Here is a 23,520-nt window from a genome sequence, read left to right on the forward strand (position 1 = left end):
AGCTCTATATTTCCAGTGGGAAATGTGTGGAGTTTCCCTGGTACAGACCAGAATACGACTTCAGTCTTCCACAAGCTTACATCAGTCCAGAGGACTGTGCCAAATCTGCATTGCGATTCCATGATCAATTTCACTTCATCTTGGGTTGCACGTCAAGAGCAAAGTCTTATGCATGCAGTGGTTCCTGAATGACTACTTCCATGGCCTCTGCCATGTCTGTGGAGTTGGAAGACTTTCCCAGATGTCAGAAAATTTATTCTGACAACAGCTTCTAAGTTCCGTGCTGCCTCCTTAATCATAGTTGCAAAGGCTAGATTGACTAAGACTAGACCCATTGTGCAAGCCTGTTTCTGCACATGAGTGATGAGGAGTGGGGTCAGACAGGGCACCACCCACTGTGATATGGGCCACCATGTCATCAGGGACTAGTTTGCATAGGTTGCTGAAGTTCCAGAAGAGCTTGTCTTCCTTAGTATTTGCCAGAGCCAGGGCCGCTAAGAGCTTCACTGTTTTTTAAATAGATAATCCATGAAGAGTTTATATAGCATCTATTGTTGTTCTGTATGCTTTTCCTATACTAGCATGAACAAATGGCTTTGCTCAACCATGATACAGGTAAAGGCACATTGTGATTCTCACATTGCCTTAGTAGTAGCATTAAATAACTAAGAAAGAGTTGCTAGCAACTGACAAAAGCCATAAGGATTTGTAGTTTTCTTCTCAAAGAAAGGGGGAAGAAATGGTATCTTTGATACCATGCCTGTTTTGATAGAAGCTAAGGATTTTGTATACAGGCAAGTTGGAATTAATTATTTCAGAATTCCAAGCTCCTTAGGTTGAGGGATTATTGCTAGCTAAATTCGAGGGAGCTATTTGATGAAGCCAGAACTCCTGGGGTCCTAACTAGTTCCAAAAGAGGACTAGAGCAGCAAACAGCAGCTGGCTAGGAGGCAACTGGCTCTGGGTGTGTCTCCACAAACTAGTTGAAAAACTAAAAATATCAGTCCCTTACCTATTTCTTTTTTCAACATGACTCCTCTAAACCCACCTGGCTGGCCAATTTCTTTCCTCTACTCAAAGGGTTTTTTTTAGTTGTTTTGATCGAACTGACTGGCTGTTTCAGTGTTGCTTAGCTACAGCTTCATTTCTAGAACAAGAAAGGTACATGTTCAATCCAATATCACCCCCTACTGGTTTGCTGTTAAACACCAGGAAAAATGCGTGTTAAAGCTCCTTAATCTTCTCAAATTATCTTTTATTCTTGTTTACAATATTAAAACATCAAGCACCCTGTTCTTTTCCCCCTCTCTTGAGGAAGAATCTCTTTCCCAACAGTAAGAGGTTACCATCCCTTCCATTCCTCTATAAGTACTCACGTAACCCTGTTGATTCCATCCGAGAAGCTGTGTTCACAGTGTCTCCAAACAAGCAGTATCTGGGCATGGTAAGGCCCACCACTCCAGCAACAACTGGTCCTACGGAATAGCAGGCAGTTGGGATTACAGTCAACCGGTATTCATCCAACCCTAATAGAGGAGCACTGCTGAGGGAAGGAATGTAGCTGCATAAAAGAATAAAGCTGCCACCAAATAGCTCTGGGAATCTGAAGGAAGTCTTATAATGAGTTATGAACTCTTTGCCCTACAAGAAAGCAAGCTTATAATGTTGCAGACATGACTACCCTTCTGATTTATACCTTTGTCCCAAGTAACAATTATACCCGAGATGCTTATGTCTGTCAACAGGGACAAATAAGCATCAAACCCAAACCAGAAAAGCCTGGGTGGGGACTCGGGATCCAAACGTGTTTGTTGCAAGGGGAAAAATGTGACTCTTGTGTTATGGGGTTGGAAGGAGGAATCTTATAGGGCAATCTCTCTCCCAAACTGTGTCTATTAAGAAAACTATTGCTAAGACATTTGGAAAATCTGAAAAGAAGTAGAATCGACTTTCAATCATTTCTTTTAGGGGCATGAAACAGCAGTGTATGTAGAAAATCCAAGAATACTTTCTATTTGCCCTTAGAACGATTTTTGTTTTAACATTTTAAGATGGCCATGTTAGGCCTTCAGAGAGTGGACATTACTTGAAAAAACCTCAGCAGCCATACTGAAAACCTAGTTCAGGTGCATCTAGAAAGTTCTCCACCTTCACCTTTCTGGTCTCTGTTCTGTTTCCGTGTTAAAATTGTTCAGCATTATCTTTTTGCTGTTTCCTAAGTTACAGAAAGTAATTAAGAGTTTTTGCTTCAAAAAGATCTTTCTGAACTTCACTTTTTAAGAATAAAAATAAATAAGGACTACAAAACTTATGATTCTCATTTTAATTAATTTCTCATCCATTTAGAACCATTCATTGAGCACTGAGCTCAATGAATCAAGGGGAGCTAGGCATCAAGGGGAATAAAAAAGAAATGTAACACGTGGTCTCAGTTCTCCAGGAGTTTATAATCTAATTGAAGAGAAGAGATGACCAATCAAAGCAATTAAGTGACAACCCAAGACAATGTATGGTTGAGGCAAGGTAAACGGTTCAGCCGGAAGTGCTATAATACTTTTAAAAATGGGAGGCGGTTCTTACTGGGACCTGGTTCAGTCAAGAAGGGTCCAATAGAGAAGGTAGTATTTGGTTTGGATCTTGATGAGTGGGTAGGATTTGAATAGGAGAAAAGGGACATGAAACAAAGGTTCGTGGTTGGGATTGAGCATGGAATTTTGGAAAACTCTTACAGAAAGCAGTCTTCCTAGTTCAGGTGGCTAGGAAGAACGTGGAGACAAGGTTGGATACTGGGTTGTACAAGATGGAGGACCTTGAACCACAAGAGAATTTTGAGCAGGGAATTACATGATGAAAATGATTTTTATTTTATTTTTTCTCAGAGTATAGAATGCATTGAAGGTGGGGAGTAAAAACCAGGGAAACCTGTTAGGTGGCTGTTGCAGTGCCCAAGGTTGTGATTACTGGAAAGGAAGTGATGATGGGGGAAGGGGGCAAAAAGGTGATGAGAGAAAGACATTATAAAGGAGAAACAACAGACTTGTTGGCTGTCTGATTGACAACTGTGAGGAAATTGGCATGGGCTTATGAGCTCATGCTGGTTTGTGGGAAAAGATGACTCGAAGTTTTAGCTATGTTGAATTCGAAGTAATGGTGAATCATCCAAGAAGAGATGTGCTGAGTGGGGTTGGACATGTGAAACTGAAGCACCAATGAGAGACAAGGGCTTTTCTTTAAAAGAAAAATACTGAACACCTGCTATGTTCTAAGCATTCAGGATACAAACATGAGTAAGATATGGTTCCTACCATCCAGGAGCTTGTAGTCTAATGGAAGCACAGACAAGCAAACATATTATACTGATGGCTATGAAAAGGATAGATAGAAAGAAGCAAGAGTGGAAGCAAGAAGATGCTATTGCAGTGATCCAGGCAAGAGATGCTGGCAGCCTAGGCATGAGTAGTGAGAGCCAAGAAAATACAAGACAGGTTCAAGAAATATTTAACAGGTGAAATGTTCAAGACTTAGTAATTAGTCGAATGGTGAAGGTCAGAGTGAGGAGGGAGTTAAGAAGGATGACTCCCAAGACCAACTGGAATAACAAGGTGATAGGTAGTGCTACCAACTGAAATAGAGAATAAATACGGAAGAGAAGGAAGTTTATAGGAGAAGAAAATAATTCTATTTTGGATGTGTTGAATCTGATGTGTGTGTGGAATGTTCGGGTGGAAATGTCAGCACCAAGTCTGATATACAAGGCTGAAGCTTAAGGGAGAAGAGGTACTAAAGTGGTAGAGTTGGACGCCATCAGCATTCAAGTGGTAGTTAACCCATAGACATGAATGAGATCACCAGAAGAGTATATAAGGTTATAAAAACTGTGGATGAAGGACAGAACCCTGGGGAATATCAATATTTAAAGGACAGAAAGAGACAGAGGAAATTATCAGACGATAGTAGAAAATGAAAGCCATGTTGGAGTGGGTTGAGAAATGAATTAGAGGTCAGGATGTGCAAAGAGCAAGGAGACCCAAACTCAGAGTTTTGCAGAATATGTGGGAGCAGCCACAATTAGAGAACAAGAATTGCTAAGTAAATGAAATGGAGAAAAAGCATTCAGAGAGGGGGGAGCATGTCATAAAAGCCAATTGAGGGAAGTTTTATGGAGGATTGTCAAGAATCTCAAATGCTGCAGAGATAAGGGCAGACTAGGACTGGGAAAAGTGATGGAGGCTGAAGCCAGATTGCAAAGGGGCTAAAGAGGGATGGATAGTGAAGAAATGGCACAGTGAGTGTCAATCATTCCTTTAAAAAATTGGTAGGAAAGGGATGAATATGATGGGGGAGGAAAAGGAGCCTATAAGAGCAAAAGAAAGAGTGGAGAGGAGAGCAAGAGGGCCTAGTAGGTGAGATATCTGTGACATCAAGTGAGATATCTGTCAAGATACCTGTGAATGTGTGAAGAGAGATGGGAAGGATACAATGAGGGGGAGATCCTGAAGAGATTCAAGCAAGGGGGGAAGACTGTGGGAAAAAAAATACTTCAGGAGTTGAGATTTTAACTAATCAAATGAATTATCCTACATATAACATATGCCTGTTGATCTTGTATCATAGTCAATCATGGAAATGTTGGCTCTAACAAGAAAGGTAGAGTGAAAGGGTTTGGTACCTAGAACAAGGACTGCTGCCCAGTGGGGTAGTACAGGTGCTGGGAAGAGAGTAAACTAGGGTAGGCATAAAGGAATTATGCAGCACTAAACACCTGTATAATCCAGTTGCCAGTAACCACGGGAGAGCTACCCTCTTCCCCTTTTCTAATCTTCTCTTGAGGTGCATGGGAACGTCTTCTGGTTTAGCTGGTTGTTGTTACCTGAGTGCAGGCCTATTCGAATCCGGACTGGCACCTCTGGCATATGCCGCATCTTGAAAGTACCCACGGAGCTCAGAATATCTAGGGACATGTTTGCGATTTCAGCTGCATGCCTACTGCCATTCCTCTTCGGGAGCCCTGAGGCCACCATGTAAGCATCTCCAATGGTCTCTACCTGGGAATCGTGGGAAATAGAATTAGCAAGCAAATAACTTCTGTGTGTGTGTGTCTCTCACAGAGCTTAAGGAGCATGATGGAGGCCAGGTGTTCTTGTAAAGTGAGGAAGACAGAGAGAGAGCCTGTCAGTGGTTCACAGGCATTGCTGCACATTAGAATCACTTAAGGAACTTTATAAAAAACTGCTGTCTAGGTCCCACACCCATAGATTCCGAAATAAGTACAGCTACGTTGCAGGTTCCTGGCTGGCCCTAGAGAACTATCATGTTCCAAATAATTCCTGAGGGGAGGAATTTCTGGGACTGTCCATGGATGTCCGCGGGGGAGCACCCTAGGAGAAGGTGCATATGGTGCTCCCCCAGCAAGCATTTCTCTAGATGATTTTGGGTAAATGAGCTAGGACAGCCTTAAAGCAAGTATAGGGAAAGGGAAAGGAAGGAGGTGGAAAAGTCTGTTCCCTCTGCTTTGCCTTGCTAATATGATGGAGTTAGTTTTGCAGTCCCATTTGGTATGAGAACTGTGTCTTTTACCACCAGCTACTTCATCTTCTTCTAGTGCTGCCTCTTGAAGGGGCAGCAGTACTAGCCCTCAACTGCTTTGTAGGGGCAGTTAGAGCTGAACGCTTGTAAATAAAGCCAAATCTGTGCTCCTCATCCTCCCCACAGAAGTGTGCTCACTCTTCTAGGTGACTAGTTAGTTGAAGCTTTTCAAATAAATCCAAAAGATAAGTAAGCTGAAAAGACTTCTATGAAATGTGCCGGTCAGACTCTGCTAGTACAAGTTTGGATCCAGTTAGAATCCATGTTCTCCTAAGAACTGCACTCACAGAGTGCAATAGTTAAGAGCATGAAACCCTGAAGTCATACTGCCCTGGTTAGAATCCCAGATGCACCATTTACAAACTGTGTGGCTTTGGACAAGTCACTTAACCTCTCTATGCTTCAGTATCCTTATCTGTAAAGTAGGGATAATGACAGTATCTACCTCATAGAGTTTTCTAAGGACTAAATAACTTAGTATATGTCAAAGCACTTAAAACCTGCCTGGTGGATGATAAATGCAAGCTATCTCATCATCATCATCATCGTCATCATCATTACCAAAGTGATACGTCTTGAAATGAGCCATAAGACTGTGGCTGTGACTCAGCTCCAGAGAAAGTTTAGTAATGAGCAGTAGGCCCCTCATCATGACTTTCCATATAGCCAAGAACAATGATCCTTTGCACCTATGGGTCTGTGTACCTCAGCATGCTTCCATCCAGGCCCTCCCTTACCTGGTACAATTTGAGACAAGGATCCCTGACGTCAAATAAGCATGTCTGCCTGCACAGAGGAAGACAACAGGTACAATGCAAACGCTATACTGGAGGGAGAACTCACTGGCTGGCCACTATCAGAGACTGGTGGTTGACCCTTCAGCTTTAATGAGTCATTCACCTGGAAGTCCCCAAGGATATGAAGGAGATTAGAAGGGCAAGGAGTATGGGCACTGCCTAGCCTTGGCGTGAGACTACTGTGGGGGAATTGTGGGTTGCATAAGCCAGCACAAGGGCACAGAGAAGAGAAAGTATAGAAAGGGGTCTGGTGAGATGGGGTGGTGGCAGGAGAACTGAAACTGAAAACAAATCACCAACTTCATAATTCTGCAGTAGCCTTCTCACTTCCATTTCAGATTATCAAGTGCCAAGGGAGGTGATTCCAATTTTAAAGGTAAGGAAAATGAAAACACGAACGAGTTTGGTGACTCACTGTTGGTTCAATTTTTATTTTCTTTGCACTGTGTTGTTTTTAGTAAACAGGACTGAAAAATTAGATTTCATTTTTGGATTCATGTAGCCCTGCTCTGTCCTGGAAACCCTCCACTCAATCCCTACTGCAGCCATGAAGTACCAAAATACCTAACGGCCTCATCCCCAAGCTCCCCGACAATTGTCTGAACAGTATCAGCTGGATTGATTAAACCAGTGGCTGTGTTACTGCCCATGCTGAATCATCTGTGATTTTAGTTTCAACTGAATTAGCTTTCGGTGATTTGTTTTTCTCTTCAGGCTGCTTAAGTTCAACAAGTTAAGACAGGTAGCCTGATTCCATGGATTTTTCCTCTACTGTGGTTTCTACGTGTGCTTCTTGATTAGTTTGCAGCTCCTGCTGATTGACAGGTATGATGTCTAGTTCTGAGCCCTATTTAGGTGGCTTGGCCTAGCCCTGAGGCTCTCTACCTGACCTGAAAGGGCCCTGTCTAATCTGAGATAAACACACTGCCCTGTGTGTGACTTGAGAGTTGGAACTTTTCAGACTACTGTGAAGGATCCAATGAATGGAGCTAGTCATTCTCTAGCTCTGCCTTGGTTCCTGGGACAGAGAGCTGTCTAAAGTTTGGGATGCCTGGGGCATCTTTCCCCATCAATAAGACAAGTATCCATGTTGCAAACAATGTGGAAATGTCCCTGCACAGCTATGAAATTTTCAATCATTTTCTGCCTAGAGACAATACATAAAATCAAGAGTAAAGAAGTATGGCACTGAAATGAGTGAATGTAGTCATCTGTTCGCTACTCATCTCCCACGATCTTTGATAGAAAGAGTGGAAATTGAGAGACTGGAGGGGTGGGGAAAAGTGGGAGCAGGGGGTTGCAACTTCACAATTAATCACTTCCCCAGACCTCAGACCAATAGGTGGGCTCTTGGTTACCCTGTAGCAATCCCAAAGAGCCACAGATTTAATAGCTCTTTGACATGTGTAATGTGAGAGTTCCCTCCTGTATAACAACAGTACCTAAAGGAGGAAACCAAATTTCAACAGCATGTATTAGATCTACACAAACATTACCAAGATAAACTCTGTAGCAGTCACCAACTATGGGCAAAACACCAATAGTTCTGTGCCTAGCATGATACTGCCTACACTGTGTGTACTTAGCCACTGAAGTTCAATATCTCTTTTGGGCCCAGCCTCTTCTTAGTCCCAGTTCTACAAAACAGCTCCAAATAAATCTGACCAGCAATCTCTTATTGCTGGGTTGAGATTGTCATTTCGTAAAGTGTGAAATTATATGCATTCTATCTGGCCTTCATTTCCAATGGGATACCAATAAAAGTGGTGTACTTTTTAAATTTTAATTCCTAAATAACAACAATCAATAAAATCGTATCCTTCAATTTTGGAATACACACAGATGAGCCTCATATAAAAATTTCTCTCTGGAATATATTTCTCTGCTAAGGAACTTACCTTGTAGACATCATGACTGCCAATGATGGCATCAAAGAGCGTGTACAGGTCATTGAGAAGATCCACCACCTCAATGGGCTCACTCATGGCTGAGATAGTGGTAAAGCCCACAATGTCACTGAAGTACAAGGTGACCAAGTCAAAGCCCTCAGGTTCGACCGTGCAGCCCTTTTTAAGGGATTCAGCAACTGATCTGAAAAGCAGGCACAGAGATTCCTCAGACCACACAGGCCTCCCTCCATGCCACACACATATCTGCTAGAACACAATTTCTCAAAAATCACTGCCAAGTAAATGATGAGGAAGAAAATGTCACCTGGATGAAAACATTAATTCTTTCATTTATTCTACAAATGTATATTGAGTGCTTACAATGTACCAGGCACTGTGCCAAGCACTGGAATACAGCCCTGAACAGAGAGCCCTAGTCTGTGGCTTTGTGGAGCTCTTTCAGCTCTCCGTCCTTCTTCCTCAGCCCACTCCCCTCGGGGAATGTTCCCAGGTGGTTGCCTTTGCATGAAACTAATTTCCCAAATTATCTCCTGGAAGATCATGTTACAACACGATAAGGTGCCTTGGAAAATTTGGAAATTGTAGCAACAGATAAGGTTTTCAACTAAGGGAGGAAAAACCTAGAGAAACAACCCTGCTACTTTCCTCCAGGAACTCGAAGAACTGCCTCCTTTTAATTGGTCAACTTCCAGGCAAAGTCACAAAATGACACATAGAAAAACTGAGGCACCAAAAACTTAGATGACCAGCATGATCCATAGGTAGTGGAAAATTAGGAAGTGTGCTCTGCTCCCTTGGTTTCCAATTCTTCTTTGATTTGAAGGTATGATTTAAACTTACTGGGAGTAGAGAGGGTGTGGGACGGGGAGGGACCAGTTAGTTGATGGGTAATTTTTTTTTCTATTTTTAATGGAACACACTGTTACAAGGATTCACACTCCTCAGGTGTTCACACATACGGTGGTAGCATCTGTGTTAGAAGCTTTTCTGTTTTCTGTTTTTCAATTTCCAGCTCTTCAGTCCGCTCTCGGATCAAGTCTTCCAAGTTGCTAGAATATTGCTCCAACATCCGAAGCATAGAATCAATGATATTGGTCTTCTTCCCTTTATTGAAAGTTTTAAACTGAAAGTAAAACAGAAAAATAAGCTAGGGAATTCTTACTCCCCAAACTCAGAGATGATGGAGCAGGACCTCTTATTATAAATCCCTTCCTCTAAAATGCCAGAGCAGGAGAGGTGAACCCAGGTATAAATAGGAAACGTCACCACCCACCCTCATTGTCATCCTGGCTGATTCACAGGGCTCTTTTTTCCCTGAGTAGTTCTTCCCCTACCCTCCTAGCTCTTTCAAGTCTGAGCAAAGGCAATCTGGGCAGGATCCTTCAGTTCTGAGATGCTATCACATGAATAGTAGCCACTTCAAAGGCAACAGGATTTGGTCTTGAGCCCAGGCCAATTGTGAGTGGAATAAGGGGAAAGAGGGCAGAGAGTGCTATTTTACCCTTCTAGATCATCAACCTACTAAATCATCCTTATCTTCTAATGCTACTGTGTTGCCGGTTCTTGGACAGCGGGAGGTTCCTTGACCTCTAAAATATGACCCAAGATCTACATAATAAGATCTACCCCTATTTCTTACCATAGGGTCCAGGAATAATGGTGTCCCCTAGCACCTGCCCTTCATGTCACTCAGGGTCGTGTAGAAATTCAAGTGGTATTGCCTCATACTATGCCTTGATCCTTTGGAGGTGGCTGCATGCCATAGATTTTCAATATGTCCTCCTCGGACCTTTTCCATCTACAGAGACAGGGACCTTGGTATATCATTGGAATCATGAGGGGGTAGCCCCTCCTTGCTGCTGTATTCAGCATGCACAAGGCTGTGTTCATAACAACAAAAGACTGATGGTAGTTTTGCTGAGCAGACATCTAGGAATCTGCCCCATGAACCCTCTTATCCAGCTAGGCTCCAAATGCTCCACTTAGCACTCAGTGCCAAGGCCAACATGAAGAGATTCCTTCTGGGACTGATCCACATCTACATGTCCTCCAAGGTCCTGCAGGTAATTTCAGTAGCCAGCTCAGGTGCTTTGGGCTCCCCCTATTGCCTAACCCAAGGAGCCTCCCTCTCCACCCCTTCCCATTTAAGTTTTATTAGCTGCAGGGAGTTGGGAGGCTCCCCTTGTCTATCAAACAGTCTAAACTTCCACTGAAGCATTTCAGTGAGGGCAGCCCCAGCAACGTCTTCTTTGAAGGTTGCATGATGTGCACTCCTTCTATCTATCACTGGCTTCTCTGCTGCCTTCTGAAATAACATCTCTAGCATCAACACAAGGGCAAATGCTTTTTCTCCTGCCTCATGGTAAGTTTTTAGACATTTGACCTTCATGCTCCTTTGCCTTTTCCATACTTTGAACACCTGTTTGAGTGTCCTCAAGAAACTCAGCCAGACTAATGGAGGCATTCTTAGCTGGGGACACGGATGACTTCATATGCAGGACCCCTCAGGCTTTCAATGCAACTCTTTCCTTTTTCCGCCTCAAATACCTGTCACTCACAAAGCATCTCAGTGCTGTACTCCAGCCAGGCTCAGAAGCCTCTCCACCAGAGCTGACACAGTACTCACAGAGAGCACTCTCAGTTTCAGTAGCCTGTAATTTCAACAAAGCCCTAAACTGCATGCTTCAACATAGGAACCGCACCCTAGCTCCCTTAGCAGGTCTCTCTCTGTCCTTTCTTCATTTCCCCTCTTTTAATCCCCAACTCTAGGGAAAGAATCAGCCTTTTTAGAAATTCAGTATCTTAAGGAGAGAGGTTGTCACTTTTCCTGTGCTCTGTTGCCTCAAGTAGTTCCCTAGGAATCTAAGGAGACTCCTGCTTTCGGACTGCACATTTGCACTTTCTTTCCATCTTGAACATCCTTCCAAACACCCCATATTTTTCCTGATCCTCCAAAAACAGCCTGGTATCACTTAAGTTGTATATTCATCAGAGTTCTCTGGGATCTCCAAGGCAAACTTAGCTCCATGAGGATCCCCATCTATTCCATGATACCCATCTTCTAACAATCTTAATACCATTGCATTGCCCAGTGGTTCAAGTCCATCTCTGAAAGGTTGGTTAGGTCAGATTGTAGATGGGCTGGAACAGAGGTTCAGATACAGAAGAGCATCAAAACCAACCCTCGTGCTCTTGGAGGATGTGCTGGGGATGCTCCAGCCTCAAAGGCCTCCAAGTATTCACCTCCATGACTTTTTCCCTTGTAAGAGTTTCCTTCCACAATATGATGAGAACCCAAGGAGTTAGTTTTGGGTAGGCTGGCTTCAGGACAGATTCCGGGTAGTACTAAGATCCAGAGAGTCCTTACCTGGTTAAATATTTCATCAAAAGTTGGTCGCTGTTCTGCAGACTCAGCCCAGCACTGCTGCATCAGCTGGAGACATTCTGGAGGGGCGTATTCAGGAGGAACCACTGGTCTGTATACAGGAGGAGGTTTCTTAAGTCTGTCTATGATTTCTGTCCAGAAGCGAGAAGAGAAAGCTCTATGAATCAGGGGGAAAGCACCAATACTTGGCAAAGGTAATTGAGTTTTAGCCAAGAAAGGGGTTGTCAGGAGAAATCACAGAAAGGTCATCTCCTTTGCTTTCTCCTTAGGTGGTCTGAATATAAATTGTATCTGACCAAAGCCTACATCAGTCAATGGAGGAGGGGATGAGAAATTAATCAGCTGAGCTCTTGGTACCATTTAGGCACAGTTTTATCCTGCTTCTGCTAGGTTTTAGATGTCACCTATCTGATGTCAATTCTAACACTACGCCTCCAGTGATCTGGCTCCCGTCACCCACCCCAAATCATCTAAGCCTTCCAATCCCCACAGTAGATCCAGTTAGCCCCCATTGAAGGTCCCGGCCCAGCACAGGTCCAAGATGTGGGCTCTGCCTGGCCCATAGGGAAAGGGAATTAAGAACTCCTATGAATAGTTCAGGTCCTGGTCAAGATCCTCCCAGCTGCTGGGCCCTGAACTCCACTTTCAGTGGAACGTTTACTATGTATCAGACTATGGGCTGAGCATTTTGCATGCATTGTTTCACTTGATTCTCACTATAGACAGATGAGGTATGAACTCTTATTTTTGTTTTGCAGAAGGGAAAACTGAGGCAGAGAGAGAGTAAATAACTGACTCAATGTCACATGGCTCGTAAGTGAGAGAAATCGAATTTGACCCCAGGCAGTCTCAGTCTGCTACCTCATCCTTCTTCCAATTGCCTCAGACCTTGACTGGGAGTTCTAAACTCCCTATTTCAGACCCAACAGCCATTAGTGACCAGAGGTCTAAATCAGTCAGACTGACCTTTTTACAAAGGGAGAAAACTCCCTGGAAGGAGGAGAAAATAGTTTGTCTTCATTGTCCCCAGCAACCCACACTGGGCCTCAAACTGGTCTCTCTGCTTCCAGCTTAGCCTTCTCCAAACCATTCCCAAAACACAAATTTGGCCACATCACTTTCTTGCTTAAAATCCTTTCATGCCTTCTCATTACCCACAGGGTAAAATCCAAGCCCTGACTATCTCTTCAGCTCATTTCTTATCTCTAGTCACCTCCATCTCTGACATCCTCACCATGAGCCAAACTTTGCTTGCTCCACCAGTATGCCCTTCCCACTCCTGCATTGGCTGTAACACTCCAACAGTGCTACTTCATACCATAAGAAATATCCTCTTGCCTCCATGAAATAATTTTAGCTGTTGCCTCTGATTTCTCAGCTCCTTGTGACAGCACAACTTCTGCCCCTTTAACCCAGGTTGGCCTGTACCAGTAATGGTTTCTCCATCAGAGCACCCTGCTCTCAGGGCAATGAATTCCATGGAAATCAACCCCTTGGAGTGTGACTGCCCCATCCACTCTCTGGTAGAGGGAGTTCTTGTCCCTTTCTCAGAACACCATCAAGTAGAATGGTTCACCTCTCTGCTTAGGCCCAGCAAGATTCAGGCCTGTGAGGAGCTCACAGCCCAGTTGAGGAGATAAACAATGACCAACCATATAAGTGCTCTAGCAGACATATGCACAAGTGAGCAGAGAAGGGGCATCTGATCCACAGTGAAGAGGTCAGAGAAGGCTTCCAATAGGAGTTAACATGAGTTGGATGAGGCAAGGTGGGGCGAAGGTGAGGACATTCCAGGTACTGTGTACAACATATGTGGAGACACAGAGGTAGGAGAGACCTTCGTACCTTCAGGGCACTGCCAGTCATGTGGTTTAGCAGGAGTGTGGGGAGTAACGGACGATAAGTCTAGAGAAGTGGCTAGGGGCCAGACTGTGAAGGGCCTTGTATGTCATGTGAGGAGTTTGGGCTTCATTTAACTAGTGATTGGGAACAGTTGGAGGACATTAAGTAGAGGAGGGATAGGAGACTCTGAGTGAGGAAAAGATAACTAAGTATTTTGGGTTTGGTTTGGTTTGGTTTTGCATTTTTAACATCTCTTATTGTGAAATAAACTCAGAGTTCCAGACAAGTTGTAAAAATAGTACAATTGCCTGTATACCTTTCACTCAACTTCCCCCTTAATGTTAGCAATTTATATAACCATAGTACAAAGGAAATTAATATTGGTACAATACTATTACTAATCTAGAGTCTTTAATTAAATTTCATCAACTTTCCCCCTAGTATCCCTTTTCTATCCCACAATCGAATTCAAGATCCCATATTGCATTTAATTGTTGTGTTTCAGTCTCCTCCAATCTGTGATGGTTCCTCATTCTTTCCTGCCTTTCATGATTTTGATACTTTTGATGAGTACTGACCAGTTATTTTGCAGAATGTCTCTCAATTGGGGTGTGTCTGATGCTTTCTCATAGTTAGATTGAAGTTATGCATTTTTGGCGAGGATACCACAGAGGTGGCATTGTTCCCTTCTCAGTGCACCATGTCAGGGGGTACATAATGTCCATGTGCCTTGATCACTTGGTTAAGGTGGTGTCTGCAGGATCCTCCACTAGTAAACTTACTAGTATTTTTTCACGTGTAGTTAGCATCTAGTGGGTTCATACTTTTAGAATATGCAAATATCCTGTTTCCCTTCAAATTTTACCCTACTGATTTTACCATTCACTGATGGATCGTGCCTGATAGCCAAACATTTTAATGGGAGATAAGGGTGAAAGCCTGCGGCAGGTCACAGGGAAAGTATGGGAGGACCTTGACATCTAGGAGCATCATGAGAGGTAATGAAATACCTGGCAGAGTGCCTTAAAGGAGTAGAGGGGGCTGCTAACAAAAAGAACTGACATTGGTCTTGTATGTCCTTGGCTTATGCCACAGTTTGGAAAAGAACCAGCTTCTTGGGTGGGGGAATTTCTTCCAAATGCGTAGAGGTGTCTGGCTCCAAGTCCCACCTGCACACAACACAGGCTGCTTGCAGACTAGCAGGCAGTTAGCACAAACACACAACCCTGTTCCCTTTCCTGGCAAATCACAACAGCCTGGGTTGGCCTGATAATCTGGGTCATGGTGGGCGCCTGGTGCCTTTTTCTCACCTCCCACTTACCTTCAGCAGGCAGATCCATCATGCAGAATGGGGTGCCCCGGACCATCACTTCTTGCATGATGATGGCAAAGCTATAGACGTCTCCTGCAAAAGAGCCTAACCTGCTGCCCCTCGGGGCTCTCAACAGTTCAGGAGCCGTCCAGAGTAACTCTGAAAAGAAAGCATTGTGTGATGAATGCAGGGAGGATTAACTGACAGCATTTGCAATGCCCTCGAGGGCTCCAAGGGTCCTGTTTCTTTGACTGCTTTATATTTTTATTAGACAGACTGGCATGCTAGTGCCCACCCCCCTAAGGTCTGAATCTATGAATCTAAGGAATTATGCACAGAGAAAGCATACTACTCTCCCCACCCCAGGACCGACCAGGCAGACACAGCAGAGGTGTGGGGAAGGGCAGAGAAGCTCCATGTAGAAAAACTATCTGGCGCTTGCTTTCTTACTCTCGAGTCTGCAAGTAGCAGTTGGCAGTCTTCCAGGGAAAGGCGAGTACACTGCCAGATGGTTGCCATGGATTTGCTATTTACCGAGATCTATATGTGTCTGGTAATTTGACTGTGCCGGGGTTCAGGGATTCACAAGCTGCTTTCTCCAGGTCCTCTCTAAGGGAATTAGAGGATCCCTAGGCCTCCTCTGTTCCTTGCAGAGCAAAAAGGTGCAGCAATTCCTTCAACTCAGTTATGCAAATATTTATTGAGAGTCTGCTATGTACCAGGCACTGTGTTGGGTGCAGGGGTGGTGCCAGAGATAAATTAGACCTTGCCTTTGCCCTTGTAGAGTTCACAGACCAGTGGACAAGATAGACACATGTACCCCTAACTGCAATATGAGAGAGAGTGATGAGGCCCAGGATATAGTACATACAGGGAAATGAATTTATTAAAAGTCAAAATTGAGTACCCACTCTGTGTTCTGCTGCATTTCAGTCCCCATCTGGGAAAAAAAAAATTATTATCTCTGCTTTCAGAGAGTTATGGCAGTCAGAGACTCAGAAATTGGGTGGGGTGAGGAGGGCCCCTTAAGCAAAATATAAAGAAATACACATTAACAATATAAATAGTCAAAGTCTGAGGCAGTGTTTTACACTGAACTGTATGCAATTGCCATTTCTGTAGGTGAAAAATAGTTGAATATTGACAATTCCATGAGGTTCAAACTAATGAAAAACTGAGCTGATCAAATTAGTCCAGGAAGGCTTCCTGGAAAAGTTAAATCATAAAGGAGCTTGTTAAGAAGGTCAAGGATGCAGTTTCCTAGAGCTGAGAGGGTAAGGGCTTTGCAGGGAGAAAGAACAGTACGTGCAAAAGAACAAGAGGTAGAAAGGAGCAAATTGCAGATGGGGGTGGTGGTAAGCAGATTAGCTTGGCCGGAGAGAAGGGCTCTGTTAAGGAATAATGAGAAATGGGGTTGATGAAGTGGGGGAGGGAGGGTGGCTGGAAGAATGAGGGCAGAAGGTGAGAGGCCCTGAGAGCCAAATGAAGGCATTTGGAGTGAATACAAAAGGCAGTAGGGGTGCTGGAGCTGGAGAGGGATTTGATGAAAGCCGTGTTCAGGAAGATTAATCTGGCAACCTGTACAAGCTGGATTGAAGAAGGAGAGAGGCTGGAGTCAGGGAGACCAGCTAGGAAGTTATTACAGTAAGAGCCGGAGGCGAAGGGAAAGGGGCCTGAATGGGGGTGGGGGTGGTAGCAGCAGGACGGGGAACCAGATATATAGGAAGGCTACAATGGAAGAGGAAGTGCTCAACGTGCTCCTCGAAGGGGAGAGAGCTGGAGTAAACAACAGGTTGACGCCCAGATAGGGAGGCTGGAGAAGAGTGTCTACTGAGGGTGGAGATGGGGGGAGAAAGTGCTGGCTAACTTTTCACAGTGTTAAATTGGGAGTATTGGAAAGGGAGCCCAGGGGACAATCTCCTATGAAGCAGGAAGGAGGATGAAAGGTCAGAGATTATTTTGGCTTGTTAGTGAAACCTAGGAAAGAGAAACTCACCCTGGAAATTCTTATTTTGAGCCAATCCTGATCAAAATGATGGAACAGGCAATTCTAGCCTCACCCCCAATCATGTCCTCATTTTCCCTCTTTGTCCTCCAGACATCCCCAGCCTTTGTCCCCCGACTCCCTTGCCCTTGTGAAAGTCTCTGATACACTCACTGTAGTGGTTTTGCACTTACGTCTCCTTGCCTAGGAGGACTGATATTTGAAAATAAAACTGAAAAGACTGAATGACTTTAGTCAAAGGAATACATTTCTGACTGTGAGATTTCAGGCATAAGGTTTTGAGAGGAGGGAAGAGGGGTATATTTGGGAGCAGGGAAAACAGTATGCGGCTGTCTCTCCCTGGCATCCTCTGTCCTTGCACATTTAAAAGCACAAGAAGGGAAAAGAGGACAAAACTCTCTGGTAAAAAGCCGGGTGATTAAATACGATCATTACCAAACAGTATTTTCAGAGAGCACTTACATGTATGTTGTTAATGGATAAAATGAGGCTTTATCTGCACTGTACTTACATAATTGAGTGTGGGCAGTAATGAATACACTTACAACCCATCCCCATTTTCCCATCCTCACCCCAGAGACAAGTAAGTGCCACTACCTGCCATTAGACTTGAACTCTCAGGAAAACTAGAAAAATTACTTTGGCTTGTTTTGTATCTGCTCGAGCCAGCCAGTACCAACTCTGAGCCTTGCTATGGTGATAAAATCAACTTTGGAGAGCCAGGGTGGTATAGTACAAAAGAACACAGGCTCAGAATCGAGAGACCTGGGTTCAAAATCTCAGCTTGGTCAGTAATTAGCTCACCTGACCGAACCTCAGTTTCCCTATCTGTGAAATGGAAGTTGAGCCAGATGATCTCCAAGGACCTTCCAATTATAAGATGCTACTAGCTGTGCCATCTAAGGAAGGAGTAGAGAGTTTCTTTATTTTATTTCATCCATTCATTGATTCAACAAACATTTTTTCTGTCAGGAACTGTGAAAGGCACTGAGGGAGGCAAACCTGTTTCTTGCCTTCACAAAGCTTATAGTTTGGGTAGGGAGAGAAGACAGCTAATTAAACATGTAAAATCAACAAAGTGTGGTATGACAAAAAAGTTCAAAGCCCCAAAGGATCATAAAGAGGGGAACTTAGATGAGCACAGGGGGTCATAGAAAGCCTCTTGAGTCAGTGGTGTTTATATTGAGCCTGAAGAAGGAGTAGAATTTAGCCAGACTCAGATGAGTGTCTAACAGAGTGGGAAGGGAAGAGGGTTCCAAGCAATGGGCACAGCACGTGTGAAGGTCTGGAAGTAAAAGACAGCCTGGTGTAAATAAACAACTGGAAGGAGTTCAACACCGCTGGCACATAGAGATGGAGCGGGAGTGGTTAAGCTTGAGAGCTCCATAAGACCCAGACCACGCAGGGCTCATAAGCCATATAAAGGAATTTGAACTTTATCCTAAGAGCAACGGGAAGCCATTCAGTGAATTTTGGCACAGCTGTAACATGAGCAGATTTGCAGTTTAGAAAACTCCCTCTGGCTGCAGTGTGTGAAGAATAGATTGAGCATCCAGACTGCCATTGCAATTTGGAGAGTGAAATGAAACGGTAAGAGGGAGAGACAGAGACAGATTCAGTGCACAAAAAAAAAAAAAAAAAAAAAAAAACAACACTGCAGCTATCCTCTCCTCACTCTAAGATCAGAGTTTCTTAAGTTTCAAAGTTGCCAACCTGTGAATTAAATGGAACCCCGGGAAGCTGGGCATTGTGTTTTATCTTTCATAGATGGCTAATTTTGATAGGAAGTTAACTACTTGCCACTCTGCAGCTTTTGTCACTACATCCCAGTACTAACACCAGGCAACTTTTCCAAGCTTTCAAATTGGAATTAGCCAAATAACCGCACAACTGAGTCATCGGCGAGATAAACAGGTCCACAGAGAGAGAGCGAGAGAGAGAGGCAATATCACATGATTTGTATTGTGATTACCAGGAGCTTCAGGTCCTCCAAAGCATGGATGGGCAGAGAAAGAGGAAACTGTTATTCTAAGTTTGAACTGAGCTGCGGGTAGGGGCTAGTCTTCAGAAGACCTGAACTGAACTCCTGGAACTGCAGCTCAGTAGCTGTATGATTTGAGCAAATCTTGAGCCTCAGTTTTCTCATCTGTAAAATGAGAGAGTTGGACTAGATGACTCTCTAAAGTTTAACATTTCACAAGTGTGGTAAAGCATGTAGATGATGCCACTGATGACTGGACTGCCTGTCTCTATTTGTGCCTGTGACGCTCTGTGGCTTTCATTCTTCATTTCTCCTATGTAGTAAAGTCAGTGGTTTTAAAACTTATAATGCCAAAGATCCTTTTAAGAATTTTTGTATCTCTCCCTCTGTCTTTTTGGGTTCTCTGCTTCTCTGTCTTTTTGTGTCATTCTCTCTCTACTTTGCCCTTGCAATACTGGTTAAAACTTTTAATACCCAAGTTTTCTATACATATTTAACCCTATTCCTTGTCTCTCCTTCTTACTCTTTCTCTTTCTTCCTCTCTCTCCTCCATCAGTTCATTCCCTCCTAGTTCTCACTCACCCACTCCCACTCCCCATCTCAGATTTCTCCTATTTCTTTGATCTGTTATGACCCCTGCAGGCATTGTTCAGTGCTGCCATTAGTGCACTAAACATAAGACAGACAAACAAAATGGATGTTACAGCCTTGCCTACTTATTTACTAGAAGGCCATAGTTCTCTCTGAAGCCATCCCACACAACTCACAGAGCATTTACTTGCTGGGGCCCCCTCCCTGCTTCTTTCTCTCTGACAGAGACAGTGAGGGTAGGCTCTAGTGACATCCCATTCCAGAATGCACTTTGTGGGGGTCCAGCAACCAAATTACCTTCCATTCAATCTGACAAGTATTTATTGAGCACCTACTGTGTGCCTAGCGCTCAGCAAGTTCCTCCAGGGACTCCTGGGGTCTCTAAACAATACAGCCTAATCCTGTCACAGCAGGAACTCAACATTATTGCACTGGCTTTGTTAGGAAGGCTAGGCTGTGCTGAGATTACAGCCTGCAGACTTCATTCAATTCCTTTGACTTGGAAATGAGGCTGAATTTTCAACAAAAGTGGGGAGTTGAATAAGCCTGAGGCTTTAATTCAGTACATATTCTCATTTGAACTTTGGAGTTACCTTGTGTGCACCAGAAGGGCACAATACATTGCTTACCTTCTGCAGAAGGTTCCTCTTGGGAGAATCTTAGTGTTTCCAAGATGTCATTAAAACCATAATCTGTCACCTTTAGTACAAAACGCCCATCTACCACACAGTTCCGAGACTTCAGCCTCCCATGAGTAAACTCTCTGTGGTGTAAGTACTTCATGCCCTGCAGATGATACAAACAGGATTTATTTAGCAACTTGTTTAATTATTTTGTGCTTTTAGAGCCACTTTCTGAGATTGTTAATGGCACGAGCTGTTATGATGCAGTATTCAGCCATTTGCTCCTATAAGCAGGCCAAATGAAACTTTGACAACAAGAATCTTTTCTACATAATTGGAAATACAATAAATATCTATCAAGAAGGGACTGTCTAAGTTGTGGTGCATCCAAACTATGGAATACTCTACAGCAGCAGTTAAAAACAATAAGATAGATCTGTATGTACTGACAGGGAACCATCTCTAAGCCATAAAGTACATGAAAAACAGTAAATGGCAGAACTATGTAACAGTATGTATTTTAAAAAACAAACAAAATCTATAATGCATGTAAATACACTTGAAATGAATTGCAAAGCTAATCTCCCAAGTGTTTGCAGTGGTTAACCTTGGGTGAGGATGTGAAGGAGTGTTGAATAAATGTCACTATTTTCCCATATATATTTATATCATTTGATTTTTAAATTTAACTTAATACATTAATTTGAAATTTAAAATAACCAATAGAAAAGAAGAAGAAAGCTGAGTACTACTGATCTCTGCAGCTTGACCGGCAGCCTTATATGATATTCAAATACGATCCACCAGGACTCTATCGGGTGGGGTTAATCATTCACATATAAACACATCCATATTGTAGTGCAGTCATCTCAGAACAGTTTATGTTGAGCCCTTTTCAGTCTGTAGCTCTATTTCAGCCTGAACCCCTTTATATTTGTATGCTTTACATCTTGTGCCCTCAGAAAGTCTGCAGTCCCCAGTGCTTCCAAGAAGAGTCTGCAGTGGGCATGATTTCCTCCAGGTTGTCTAATGCTTGGGTTTCATTCATCATGGTCCGGAGAGGACTGTCATTTAGAGGCTTCTCCCTTTGCTCACAGGACTTTGCTTACAGGATGAGTGGAAAGAGAACCAGAATAGGAATCAAAACATTTGGATTCTATTATCCGCTATGCCACTTAATAGTTGGCTGATAAATATTAACTGAGCACCTACTATGTGTGGCAGGCATTATACAACAAGTGTACCTCATTTAGTTTCTCTGAGCCTCTGTAAAAGGAGGCTAGTCACATTTATTTTATAGAGAACTGAAATGAGATCATGTCTATAAAGCTACCTTGAAAAGGGTTAGTCCACAACACAAAGGTCAAGACTGTGATCAATATGCAGGAAGCTCAACCAGTCATTGATTATCCAGATCAGCCCACTAAAAATGCGCAGAGACACAATTTGCGTATTATTCCAGGGAGTTCATGGATTCCCCTAAAGCCCATGCATGGACCCATCCATGAACACCCTTGGCTGTCGAGAGTCCTTGCTTCTGACAATGGAGGTGCTACCTGATAGAACCAATGGTCTTTTGGCTTTCTCATCAGGCTGAGTTATCCATCTACACCTATGGTATGCAAAGACCCATCACCTAGTTCTAGACTGAACCACCTTTTAGAAGGTGAAAGCCTGGAGATGGGGCTAAACAGCACCAAACAATCTACGAATGAGCACGTTTCCACATCCAGTATGCACAGAAATGGGATGGAAGAAAGGATTGCTTAAGGCAGAAGAGTGCTCAATGGCAATGGAAAGTAAAGACAAATCTGGCTCCCAAACTGGTTAGGGGGTCAAGCAAATCCTTTGTGCAACAGTACCTTATAACAAATATTGACAAGGGACTGTGTGAAGGGGTTGGGGCAGACCATGGGAAGGAACCTAGAGGAGTGAGATTATCACAATGATCAGAGGAAAATAAAGCATCCCAAAACATTTAAGTTCTAATCTACAGGGAAAATCCAAGATTTCCTCAATCTTTCCATTAACCTTGATGAGATCCAGCAGGAGTGATGATTTAAACATCCAGTCAAGCTTCACATCTTGATTTGTCAGTATGTCTTCTAGGCTCCTTCTGGAACAGAATTCTGTCACAATGGCAAACATCCCTGAATCATAGAAGAAGCCCAATAAAGGGTTAACATTCTCATGGCGCAGATCCTTCATCTGGAAACGGAGAGAGAGAAGAGAGTCACAACTGTCCTGTCTCAAATGGGGACCAGAGTTTAGGGCATATGCCCTTCTCTTCACCCTTCTTATGGTTGGTGGCTGTGGTAGGTGGAATTTTGGCCCCCGTGATCTCCAATCCCTAGTGTTACTCCAGTGATTGTATTATGTTACATGGCAAAAGGGAGATTATCAGGGTAGGCCTAATCCAATCACATGAGCCCTTAAAAGCAGAAGAGGAAGTAGGAGAGGAAGTCAGAGAGATTCCAAATATAAGGACTCAACACTTCATTGTTAGCATTGAAGATGGAGGGAGGAGGCTGTAAGCCAAGGAATGTGGGCAACCTCTAGAAGCTGGCAACAGCTCTCAGCTGACAGCCAGCAAGGAAATGGGGACCTCAGTCCTGCTGCATGGAACTACGTTCTGCTGACAACCTCCATGAGCCTAGAAGTGGTTTTCCCCCAGACTCCAGATAAGAGCCCAGCATGACTGACACATTGACTACAGCCTTCTGTGATGATAAGCAGAAGACCCAGCTGAGCCCACTTAGACTTCTGATTTACAGAACTGTGAGATAATAAATGGGTGTTGTTTTAAGCGACTGAGTTTTTGCTAGTTTGTTACAGTAGTGATAGAAAACGAACACAATGGCCAAAGAGGGAGATTCGGAAAGGGATCTCTCTCAGCATATTGCAAGTGAAGGCTGCAGCTGAGGCCTTCTTCCTGATTCTTTGGGGACTCTGTAGAGTGGAGCTCAGTGACCCAGGAGGGCTAAAGAGGGTTAGTACAGTAAGAGGCAGGACAGACTGTCTTTCTGTGAATATTCATCTACGCAGCATCTGTTAAAATAAATAACCTATATAAACATCAGGCCAAAGCTTATAAAATTTGTTTCAGAAGAAATATCTAGAATTTTGACTACATTATACCTTTGCATCCATTCATTTTTTTCACTAATGCAGGAAGCATTTAGTGTGTGCCCACAATGTCCAAGGCACTGGACTGCATGCTAGAGATGCAGAGATAAACAAAATGAAATCACTGTCCTAAAAGAGCTCACATTCAAAGAGGGGTGATAGACAAGTAAACTGACAGCTGTATTTCACTGAAATGTGTTCTGATTGGAAGGATCGTGGGATGCTGGGTGAGCGCAGATGGTAAGTATCTAACTCAACCTGGGGTATCAGAGAAGGCTTCCCTGAGGGGGCAATGTCTAGACAGTTATGAAGGACAAGTAAGAGTTGACCAGGTGAAGGTGACATGGTCGGATGGGCTAGGA

At 43.5% G+C, this 23,520-nt stretch overlaps 1 protein-coding gene across 1 annotated transcript in view; it reads right to left on the reverse strand.

Moving 5' to 3' along the window:
* GUCY2F (guanylate cyclase 2F, retinal) overlaps nucleotides 1-23,520 on the reverse strand; it is an 89,580-nt gene that overhangs the window by 15,719 nt on the left and 50,341 nt on the right. Inside the window, exons 8-15 of the mRNA XM_070502465.1 lie at nucleotides 22,064-22,240; nucleotides 20,039-20,195; nucleotides 14,842-14,991; nucleotides 11,661-11,809; nucleotides 9,253-9,416; nucleotides 8,282-8,474; nucleotides 4,871-5,045; nucleotides 1,377-1,475 (exon numbers count right to left, since the gene is read on the reverse strand). Coding sequence (XP_070358566.1) covers nucleotides 1,377-1,475; nucleotides 4,871-5,045; nucleotides 8,282-8,474; nucleotides 9,253-9,416; nucleotides 11,661-11,809; nucleotides 14,842-14,991; nucleotides 20,039-20,195; nucleotides 22,064-22,240 — 1,264 coding nt within the window. The remainder of the gene's footprint in view (nucleotides 1-1,376; nucleotides 1,476-4,870; nucleotides 5,046-8,281; nucleotides 8,475-9,252; nucleotides 9,417-11,660; nucleotides 11,810-14,841; nucleotides 14,992-20,038; nucleotides 20,196-22,063; nucleotides 22,241-23,520) is intronic.

Source organism: Equus asinus, chromosome X (genome assembly GCF_041296235.1).
Source record: "Equus asinus isolate D_3611 breed Donkey chromosome X, EquAss-T2T_v2, whole genome shotgun sequence".
Taxonomy (NCBI): domain Eukaryota; kingdom Metazoa; phylum Chordata; class Mammalia; order Perissodactyla; family Equidae; genus Equus; species Equus asinus.